General features: G+C 34.2%; 1 protein-coding gene across 1 annotated transcript; it reads left to right on the forward strand.

Moving 5' to 3' along the window:
- Positions 1-3166: 3166 nt before the first annotated feature.
- On the forward strand, positions 3167-8612 carry LOC100167072 (forkhead box protein D3-A). Its single transcript, XM_003244042.4, has 2 exons — positions 3167-5372; positions 8438-8612. The coding sequence occupies exon 1, from the start codon at positions 3554-3556 to the stop codon at positions 5237-5239; it is 1686 nt and encodes a 561-aa protein (XP_003244090.1). The 5' UTR covers positions 3167-3553; the 3' UTR covers positions 5240-5372; positions 8438-8612.
- Positions 8613-12745: the final 4133 nt, after the last annotated feature.

Consider the following 12745-nt stretch of genomic DNA (forward strand, 5'->3'; position numbering starts at 1 on the left):
TTGGTTATATACCATTCTGGCATCCTGCTATATTTCTTATATGGCTATATTGTGTAAATAGGTATTACTATAATATTATAGGTTGTATACCTAAACAATATAGTAATATACCTGTATATATCTACTATATGTAGCTAAATTAAGTATGAGTTGTTTTTTTTTTACTTTAAGCCTTTAAATAATTATATTTTATAATTTATATGTATGCTGTATGTAGGTATATATACATTGATGTATTGTTATTATATTGTATAAGTCCATAAAATATAGAACACATTTTCTATAATTTACAACAGCTTTAATGGTGGATAACTTAAATTTACCGATGGGCCGGTTTTCAGTTTTAAAAATGTAAAAGTGCCATGGACCAAATCGGCCGCCTATAATGAACTTTAAATAACGCCTAACTCTAAATTGCTTAAAACACAGCTGGGGTTGGATAAAAAGGGTATACGAGGACGGCGTGTCACCCATCCCTGCTGATATGCAAGAATAGTGTATAAACGGTTAAACGATAAAATGATTCGATATAGGTAGGTATATGCGCACGGGTTCCTTCAAAATGGCCTGTATATACTAATAATATAGGCACTTTATAAGCAGGTTTATGGGAGTCAGTTGGAAGTATAGCGATTATATGGTCTGAAAAATATTTACTATAAGCTATCCCACACGGCTATATAATATATATAATATATGTATGTTTTTCGATATTATTTCGGTGAATCAGCTAATAGATAAACTTATATGTACATATTATATATTGCAATACATAGGTATCTATATAAGTATATTATGATATATGGCTCCGCAGAGAAGGTATTCGTGTAACTTGTATAGGTAAAATCAGAAATATTTTCTTTCTATACAATTTGGTTATATATAATATTATATAACTACAAATAAAACAGATGTATTGGGATAGAATCTTCTTATTTATAGATTTCTACCTTTTTTTTATTCGATTTCGTTGATTTATATTGTTCAAAGTATAAATATACCTATTATATATTATTATATCCTTTATGATACTCATTATTATAGTATTATTATTTATACATCTATATCGTAGGTATATTCGTATATGTGTATAAGTATACGTTCCACGTTTTGGTAAATTTTAAAGAAAATACTTATATATATATATTATGTATCTGGAGTACCTAACGTATAGGTATCAGTGGCGTGGCCAGGATTTTTCTTTGGAGTGAGGTGGGCTGATATAATGTTTGAATTAGTTTAACGAGGGTCTCCTATATAAGTTTAGGATACTGATATTAGTTTAGGTATATTTAGCCATTATATATACTGTTAATTTGATATATTATATAATAATAGGTATATACCAGCTATATGTAAACAATTGTTGTAACAATTTGTAACTTGTATATGTATAAGAACCTATCATAGGCGTGCGCAGACTTTATTCGCAGGTTATGCAATAAGGAAAATAGGGCCCCCCTCACAAATTCTAATCTTTCTTTAATTTATTCTAAAAAACAATTCTAAGCCGTTAAACATTTTTTTTAACACATATAGGATTCAATTTACATTTTACAATCTAAGTTTTTGCAAATATACTACTTAGCTTTTTTGCTTCCCTCGGAATCTGAAATCACGCATAGTTTTACAGAAGAATATTAAACAAAGCGCTGTAGAAATAAGTAATTAATAATTTTGTCTAAACACTCTAAACGATTAACGAATTATGTCAAAAAACATCGGCTCGTCGGAATACAGTTCAACTTTTCATGGTAAACGTTCTATTGTATATCAGTAACGTACTAACGTTCAGCGGTAAAATCACAGATAACAAAACTTAAAGCTTATCTATCCAACCAGTACCATATTATAACAATGATGGTAATAATACACTTATTAAATTATACACATCGATGTTGACATGATACCGGACTCAGTTATAATAATAATATGGTCTTTGATTACAAACTATAAAAACAATAATAATTATTCTATTCTTGCAACATAGATAACAATATCTACGTGTTACGCTTTAGTGTATTAATAGTTGAGATTATTTTTCGGGTCGCGAGAAAAGTGAAAACTAAAATTTTTATTATTTTTTTTTATAATATAGAAGATATTATCAAAAATGCTTTGGTATATTATATATGGGCCCCTCACATAAAGCCACAGACTATGCAGCGGCATACCCTGCATACCCTGTGCGCACGCCTATGGAACCTATACCCATACAAACACCTATTCATATATTATGGCCACTTTTCTTTTACGCATGCTTGTTGTGAGCTTCACCGCGCTGTGGGTCTATGTATTATAATATATAAGTACCTGTACAACTCTTATATATGCGTACCAAGGTATTTATAAGTCAAGAGACGATTTACCGAAACAGTTTGGGTGCGATTTCAAAGCGCCGCGACCGAGGTTTAAGGGCGGTATATGATATTCACATAAATGCGTGCTGCAGTGAGTGTGATACATTTATATATAATACGTTATGTACATAGGTATATGATAATATTATAATATATATATTATATACTCGACGAGAAACAGAAATAGAGAGAGAGAGAGAGATACGCAGAGAGAGAGAGAGAGAGAGAGGAAACACTTTTGTGGGAATAAGAGAGAGACAGAGATCATGAGCCGAGAATGAGAGACAGTGACGAGAGACAGAGGGAGTGAGAAAGAGTGAAAAAGAGAAAGAGCATTATATAATTATTTGCGTTTGCATATCATATACATAATACCAATGTATATATTATATATATATATAAATGGGTAATCTATGGTGGATGTAAATAATGCGAGCGCGGCCGCAGTGGCGGTTGCAGGTTTAGATCGTGGTGGGAGGTGGTGGGGTGGTAGATATAGTAGTGCGGGAGGGTAGTAGAACAATCCGCATTGAGGTTGCCACCGGTTATACAGTTGGCACAATCGCGGAACGGCAGTTTGTCTCGGACAGGATGGATGAGCGTGTATACAATATCATTATATGTATATTATATAATACGCAATATACAAAGGATGATGTGATCACCTAGCCGCCACCACCGCCGCCGTTTGTGTTTTACCGCACGCCCATTCGGCGGGTTCACGCGTGTCCACACCCATCGCGTTCGCTTGACGGCCACGCCCACGGCATCAGCGGCCGCCGCCGCCGTCGTCATCGCCGGCACTGGTAAACCGACGCAGCAGTCGACGGCTCAGTGATAAAATCGCGCGCCACACGTCAACGTGAACCAATAATAGACGATACCGCCGCAATCACCGCCGCCACCGTCGCTGCAACCGTCGTCGTCGCGTACGCCTATAATAACCAGCTTTTCGCCGATAGAGTTTTCACTTTTCCGACCGCATAATATAGATACCGTTTCGTACATATTTTCATTGCACGGTGAACCTATTTTTTCACACTACCTACGTTTAATCGCTTCGTTTTTATCCACGGCGCTCTTCTACCCGTCATATATTTAGTAACAATATTAATATAAAACGCCGTTTTATCAGGTTATTAATTTTCGAGCCAGTTTCCGTCGTCGTACATGACGTGCGAGACTGTGACCAAATGTGCTGCGTGGTGATCAGCACCGCCGGCATGCAGGACGACGATCACCACAACCTCCTCCAACACCACCACCACAATAACAACCGCCGTCACCAACAACACCACCGCAGCAGTAGCACCAGCAGCAGCGGTAGCGGTAGTATCGGTGGAAGCGCTGTACAGCTGGCCACTTCCTCCTCGTCGTCCGCCGCCGCCGCGGCCGCAGCAGCCGCAGTGTTCCTACCAGTCTACGATTTCAGCCGCCGATACCAGGCCGCCCTGGACTCGGTGGCCATGCATCAAGTCGTCAGCCCGCTGGATTTGAGGGGCGTCGGCGGTGGTTCCGGCGCCGCATCCGCCGCCTCTGTGATGGTGCAGGCCGTCTCGACGGCTGCGTCCGTGTCGCCGCCGTGCAGCGTCGGATCGGCTGAGACGACAGACGTGAACGTGGATTCGGCCGACGACGACGACGACTACGACGCGGCAGCCGTCGCGGCCGGGTGCAACGACAACAACAACGGTGGTGGCCGCCGCAGCAAGACGACGTCACCCGGCGCACAAGCGGGCGGCGCGTGCAGTGAAGACGGCGATAAGGCATCGGGTGCCGGCAACGGTTCGCCCGTCAAGCCGCCGTATAGTTACATAGCGCTGATCACCATGGCCATACTGCAGTCACCGCACAAGAAGCTCACACTCAGTGGAATCTGTGAATTCATCATGTCACGGTTCCCGTACTACCGCGACAAGTTCCCGGCCTGGCAGAACTCCATCAGGCACAACCTGTCGCTCAACGACTGCTTCATCAAGATTCCCCGGGAACCGGGCAACCCGGGGAAGGGTAATTACTGGACCCTGGACCCGATGGCCGAGGACATGTTCGACAACGGCAGCTTCCTTCGGCGGCGCAAGCGGTACAAGCGCATGCAGGCCCCGTCAGACTTTTTTATCCACCGTGGTGGTGGCGACCACCACCACCATCCGCATCATCAGCACCATCCTCACCACCATCCACACCACAATCACTTCGCCGCAGCCGCGGACCCATACTCGGTGTTACACCACCACCATCACTATCCTTACCATCACCTCGGGCCGCCACCACCACATCTGCAGCCACCACACCCGTCGCAGGCCCAGACACAGCCCCTTCAGCAGCAGCAGCAGCAGCAGGGCCCGCAGTCACAGCAACCCTCGCCGACGCAGCAGCCCACGGCCGCCATGCAGCCGTTACAGCTGCCGGCCGCTGAGCTGGCGCGCATAACGTTCGGTCTGAACCTGCTGCACAACGGACAAGTGGCCGCGGCGGCAGCCGCCGCAGCGGCCGCGTACAAGCCGTCACAGCCGCCCGCACTGGTTTTGCACCAACACGGCAATCTCATACAGCCGTCGTACGCGACCACTGTGGTGGCCGGCGGCGGTCGCTTGGCCGTGAAACAGCCGTCCACCGGGTTCAGCATCGACTCCATCATGGGCAAGAGGCCGTCGCCCGCCGCGCCGCCGGCCAACGTGTCACCGGCCCGACCCGGTGGTCGTCACCCGCTGCAGCAGCGCGAGCCGGATGACGACGACGACGATGACGGCCACGACAACCGTGATCACCACATCAGCCGTCACCACGATGCCGCGGCCGTCTCGCCACAGCCGTCGGCCAGGCAGAACTTCGATTCGGCGTTCACGCCGCTCCAGCAGACCACGTGGGCCAGGTGATGATGTGGCCGCCGCCACCGCGCGGTCACGTGTCACTCGACGCATGACATGGTAACAATATAATGTTTACTGTTATGTCATGCGGAGGAGATCATCGTGCCGAACGATTATACGTACCGACAACTCGTCAGAGGTAAAAAATATATCTTATTTTTATCATAATTATTTATTAGTTTATATTAAAACGTTGATAGCTATATTTGAATATTTGACTATCAAATTTTTGGTAGTATTAATGTATTATATAGGCCCATAATCAATAATAATATTTTAATCATAAGCTCATAATGTTATTATACTATAATAGTTATAATAATTACGAATTACCCATATTAATCGATGAACCGTAAAAACATTATAATATAATACTATTTCTTACCTATATAATAATTACTACGCATTATATAATTAGTATAATATTATGTTCTTTGCAAATTAAAAAAAAATATATGTATTAATTGAGATCGCACTCTAATAAAACAAAGATATACAAAAATTAATATTTACAACTAAAGAACCATTTAAAAATAAAATCTGATGTAAAAAATATAATGTCAAACATAAGATTTATACGCTTTCATAATATATTATTAACTTGATAGAAAAATAGTTTTCGTTTCAAATATTATAAAATTCATTGCAGTAATTAATTATCTTCTTTTTAATATCCCTGCTATAGGTATCAGGCATCTACTGACAATTGTGCTACAGAAGAATTAATTTTTTTGATCATTTTTGTTTTATTTTCATAACATTTTATACTTTATATTATAATATGCGTTGAAAAAACTAGCCATCCGTATCATACAGACAAATTACGATATTCCGTTATGTATATAGGTACTTACTGATAACTGATAAGTGTATAACACTTTATAGATAACTGTAATAATATGATATGATATAGGTTTCTAGGGTATATACCCTACGTCATTGAGTAGGTCATTGTTGTTCTAGATGCGTAAAATTTGAATTCTGACTTCCGAGTAGAACCGGATTTTATTTATATTACTATATGGTTAGGTTAGGTTTGGTTATTGATATGGTCTGTCTTAGTTGAACTAATTTTTGCCAAAAACATCGCGTTAGATAGGTATATATTAAAATATGTTAACGAAATTATATTATTTAATATTAATTCGTTCGGGTAAAGATGAAATGATTTAAAACTACAGTGATGATTAAAATCTGTGTAGATCGGGTTTATGGTACCTGGTACCTGGATTCACGGGAAAATTGGTACTAGTGTATCTATTTTTTATAGATAAGGCATAGTTTGCATAATTCGACCGGACTGGGCAAATCCGTCCGTCGTTTGAACGTAGTTTAAAATTAATTTGTTTCTGATACCTCTAAGAACAATCTCTAAAATGTTCGTCAAGATTAATCGAGCTTGTTAATTGTTTTGAGTCTGTATACCTATATAAGCTACTATCATAAGGATATTGCATTTTATTTTGGGTAGATATATTTGAATAACAATAAAAAAAAACAATAATTAATCATTTATTATTATTTCCGTTTATTTACATCCAATTCCATAACAACGGATTCCGCGACTGGTTTGTACGAATTTTTTTTTAACCAATTATGGCAACCAAACAAAATATTATTCGATTTTCGAGAGCCATAATGAATTTCATGTGTGATCCATCCTATACCAACCTATATAAGGGTTAAAAAAAATTAGCTTAAAATACCCTCCTAGTCTCAAGGAATCTATTAAAATAACTTTATTTAATATCGGTCCATATTAGTTTTTGAGATATTATAATACGCATTCAAACATACACTTTTCGGCTTTATAATATATTAGTATACCTAGATTGTAATTTTATAGGCGCCGATATTATATAATATTTTTGTTATTAACTTATCTATATAGGTCAATACCGCGTATCGTAAGTCCAACTGAATAGATCCACCATGGTATAAGTCTAGTTTAAAATTAGTCGAAATATTTTGAAATTTGCATTGTGACGTAGGTATACCTACACAAGTTATAATTTAGGTAATCAAAAAATGTTTTAAGTTCCTAAAATCACAATTTTTGGGTCCTTAGCCCATAAAGCCTCCTCATATTTTCGCATATTATGATTGTGATTTGTGAGTCCATAGGCGCAAATAGACTAATTATTTTGGGGGGACTAAAGCCCCTCCTATAATATTTTCTAAAAATTATATATGCTCAGAACTAATTAATGACTTTTGAACTGGGGGGACTTGGCAGAAATGTTGGGGGACTAAGTCCCCCCCAAGCCCCCACCTATTTGCGCCAATGTTTGTGACTATGTTTTTCAGTTCCTGTAGTAAGAAAACCATAATGGGGTTACTTATTGTATTCATAATACATTTTCAAGGTTTTTGACTAAGAAAAATATGTCAACCGTATAAATAAAAAAAACTAAAAGAGTCGAACACTTCAACTGTACCTATATAATAATTAGTATAGTATAGTTACTCAAGAAGAGTCAAAATATTTCGAAAATAATATCAAGATGTAAATCTCTTGTGAAAATGTCAAGTTACTTACATGATAGGGCTATTCAATCTTGAATAAGGTACAACAAAATATCAAAATACGAGTACAGAATATTAAATATATACTATAATTTTCCACCAAAAAACAAACCCGTAAAAATCGATTGTTGAAGTACTTTTACTTAATATATAATACTATATTGCTTCAAAAGATGACATTCACAATACACAACATTTCTGAGCTCAGAATCTTAAATGACAAAATTATTATTATATTTATTATTTATTTATTACTAATCTGTAAAGCTTCTGTCTAATAAGACGATTCAAAATTATTCAAATATTGACTGATTGATATAATTATAATATTATGTTAAGTGTTGAGTAATTTTAAAGGTCTGCATGATTCATGTGTTTGGTTGGGTTAGATGATTTGGTTTTTAATATTGCATTATTAATATTCATTTAAACAGATTTAATTTCAATATTAATCTACTTACGATTCTATGTGCTGTAAGAATTTATTGAATTATACTAAAGATGCGATATACGATTGTACATATTGATATATTATAATATCAGTCGATACAGTTGCATTTTATAATATTTGTGTTATTAGATAACTGAAATTATTTATAATATGAATACACAATTAATTCGTTTTGTAATTATTATTTAAACATTACTATAATATTTGTGTTCAATTGTATTTTTCAGCATTATCGCAGATATTCGTGAAGCCGTCTTGCAAACGAATCGCACTGATGCATAGCCGGTGTCGATTTCTCATCTAGTCCCAATTTGTCCAACAACCCTATTACAAATTACAATACAGACGTATAATATACAATACTTATATAATAAACATATACTTATTAATACAAATACGATTTAGTATAATATTATCGTATAAGTAATAATAATAATAATAATAATAAAAATAATAGTGCAATACATTTTAATTATTATAGAATATATTGATATTATTATTATTATTATCATCATTATTATTTATCGCAAACACTATTATAATATTGTACATAGCCTATATTATTATTATATTTATATATTATGATTCTCGTTACCAAATATTCTTATCATATTATTGTTTTATTATTATTATTATTTTTATTGTCGTAGTCTTTAGAAGACGTCGTGTAGAATATTGTGTACATATACTTATTATTATTATTATTGAACGTTCGTAGAGGAAAACAGAATGTAATAATTCTTAAACTTATATAATTATAATTAAATTATTATAAATTCACTGTTTATAATATATTATTGCATAATAATATATTGTTATTAAACGTATTCCTTGTACACCTCTACATTATAATATACAATATATATTATTATTATACATGAATGATGATAATATTATAATATTATAACTATAATATAATATGTTTAGGTACGTCACGTGATTATATTATGATATATATATATATATTATATATATTAAACAAAACGAGTCAGTTAGTGTAATGTATCTATTTTAAGTGCTGTGTTATTTTAGAAGAATAAGAGAAAACGTTTAAAATAAAAACAATAAACGATCGTTTCGTTGAAATAAAATTAGTGTATATATTATTATGTTCTTTCCTCTTCGCCTACCTCTGGCTTGAGAGTCGAGACCGTCCTTCGTCTCGACCGTTTTCCTTCGGTGCCTACACACACACACACACACACACACACAAGCAGACACTAAAAATACACATTACATAACGTGGGCGAAACGACAACGTGTGACAACATGTTTACAAGTAGGTATTGCAGCTGTAGTACAGGACAGACACCCTAGCTAGACCGATGGTATTAGATAATTATAATATTATGAGCTATTTAATTTTTATTGAGCTATTAAAACAGGTATTAGGTACCTATAGTAATATTATATATTTCGTGATTAAGTTTTAGTTACCTGTAAACACTATGATAAATATTACTGATGTGCACTCCCGTGTTCTGATAATAATTTGTGGCCGAATGAAAATCAATGTTTTACCTATTATGGTAGCCGTATTGATATATTATTTCGTACAATATTATGTTTATAAAATACTGTTTTAGAGTTGCAAACTTGCAAGTTATACTATAACAATAATACAAAATGTTAACAGAATAGGTATCATAATGTATACGCGCGTAGTTGCGGAATATTATAAACCAATATTTTAATCTGTGAAAGTAAAACAAAATAATCAAATAAATTCTATAATAATATTATTATAATTAAACATAATATACTATATTATATACTATAGGAATATAACAAAGAGTAGGTAACCTAATGAAAATACACGAAAGTCAGAAATTGGAAATCCGTATAATAGATATACCTACCAACAAAAAACATTTATAATGACTTCGATTTGTTTAATAATACTTTTAATATAGAACAATAACTCTAATTTCTGGGTGACCTAAAAATATTATAGCTACTACGTTTTGATTAAACTTTCAAATTCTAAATAAAAAAGACAACTACAAGCGATTGATTTTCTACTAACTTCTTCAAATGCATAAAGATAAATTATAATATTATATAACTGTTCAGCAAGTGTAAAAAAAAAAAAAAAACACAACATAATAATATTATAAATTGTATTTATTGTCTTCTCGAAATATTATAGGTAGCCAGGTAGGATGTAGGTATAAACGTATAGGTACCCGTTTCCAATTAAAATTGTGTTTTTGACCACGAATATCCATTGTTACTGTACTTATGTCTGTTTATGTGTCACCGTGAATAGCTAAACGCCCGAATACAGTGAATTATTAGACCTTATTTATTATACCTATTGTGATATATTATTATTATTATAATGCTGCAGTTGTTCATCGCATCACGTCAAGTCCGCCTATAATCTCTTTCGATTACGGCCGCCGTCGTTTTGTTTTTACATTGTCTGGCGGCTAAGTTTTATTTTTCTACGAATGTAATATATAGGTACTATGACAGTATAATAATAATTATACTTGACGGTTCCGCTTACAGATATCGTATTTTTTTTGGTGGTAGGTATATATAAAGTATTATATTATTAAATGCAATTTTATAAATATTGTCGATTATTAGATACCTACACTGATGCTGTTAAACGATTTTGTATACCTACCTGTAACTATATAATATATAAATTATAAAATATTATTTTGTAATTTGAAAATTTAAAACAGTTATAGATAAGTACCAATAATAATACCTACTTATTACCCATACAGAATCGTACACATTGAACACAACATATTTTTTGATGCATTGTACAATAATAATTATATTAGACCATTTACCACCTTAGTAGGGCTATATAAACTTATAAACCGCGGTATATTATTATATTTAGTATTAACGATAAATGCACCCAATACCGTACCTATAGTGAATAATATAATAATTGTCTTGGTTGTTATTTTGATTTACCTGTTAATATTCAACTTATTATCAGTCAGCTTAATATATTATATTATTATAATAGGGAGTAAAGAGTAAATATTAATTAGTCATTTATTGATTCTGGAATTTCAGTAAACGTCAAAAATGTGTTTATGTTCCAATAATAATATTTATCTTTATTTACACGTTTCACGTATATTTTTGAAACAATCGTGATCATTATTATAATATTAATATTGTGTCTAATAAGACATTTATATCATATTATAATCTTAAACTATTTTAGACGTTTAACCATGAGTGCGTTGTTCGATATAGAAAGTCTTATTATCAAAATATATTTTTTCTGAATATTATAGGTGTGTTTTAAGAAATTATAATTTATAATAATAATAATACAAAAAAATCATTGAAAAAAGCCAATTTATATTTATCAATATTTTTTTTTTTTATATAGTATTAAGTACGACGATATAATAATATGCTCTATTAATGTTTAGAATGTACGATTATATAATATATATAAATCTGTGTGTAGTTATCTCGACGATTTAATAATATCATCATAAGCTTTATAATACAACTTTACCGTCATTTTGACGCACACAAATGGTACACTGTATACTATGTATATTATTATAATATATATTTTACAGCGCCGTGCCATTTACGTTGGCATGGTTAACAGGGTATGAATTACTGAAACATTATCATTGGTGCAGCTATATAATATTATAATGTTCAATTATTAGTTTGATCAGAAAATGCACTCAAAATTGTTTATTTATTTACATTAATCCTTTTGCAGGAATAGATATAGGATAGAGGGAAATTGTACGACCGCTATGATACGCGATGAGGGTACACGACCATCCCTCTCCGTTTGCTCACGGCGCATAAATGTCGGTCTAAAGTCGTATATCTGTTGCGTGCGCCGTAAGAGGGTTAATCTTCTGTACCTACCGTTTTATTTATTTATTTTTTCTCTATGTATATACGAAAACTGTGTGTAAAAAACGACAGCGGACTGTACTGCTGCTGTTCATTTTGCCAATCCAATCGCCGACACAATAGACGCACAACTGCAGCAAAGAATTTTCACATAATTCAATGTCTGCAGCAGCTGCCACCGCACTGGTCCGTTTCTATCATTAAACATTAGGATTGTTTGAAAGAGATTCTTCTTCTCGTTCTATATATAGGTATGCTTACGTCACGTCACGAATCACGATTCATTAATTTTAAGTTTTTTTTTATATATCTATATGACTTATAATATATATATATATATATATATATATACCTACCTCTCTCAGCAGTTAAGCACATCATAATCATTTAGAATTATTTAGAAATACATTTTTTTTTATGATTATTATTCTAATGTTATAACATAATAACATATTTAAAATCTAAAAATGACAAAAATAATGATTCATATTTATTACAATAGACGTATCAAATGAAGTAGTTTCTGATTATAATATAAAACTATATAAAAAAAATAATACTGTATAAAAATGTTAACATCTACCCTTCCCCTCACCAACACACCAATACAAATAGAAATTAGTGATATCCAGTTTGGAATAATATTTGTTGTCAAAAATTGAAACTCACAT

This window comes from Acyrthosiphon pisum, chromosome A2 (genome assembly GCF_005508785.2).
Source record: "Acyrthosiphon pisum isolate AL4f chromosome A2, pea_aphid_22Mar2018_4r6ur, whole genome shotgun sequence".
Taxonomy (NCBI): domain Eukaryota; kingdom Metazoa; phylum Arthropoda; class Insecta; order Hemiptera; family Aphididae; genus Acyrthosiphon; species Acyrthosiphon pisum.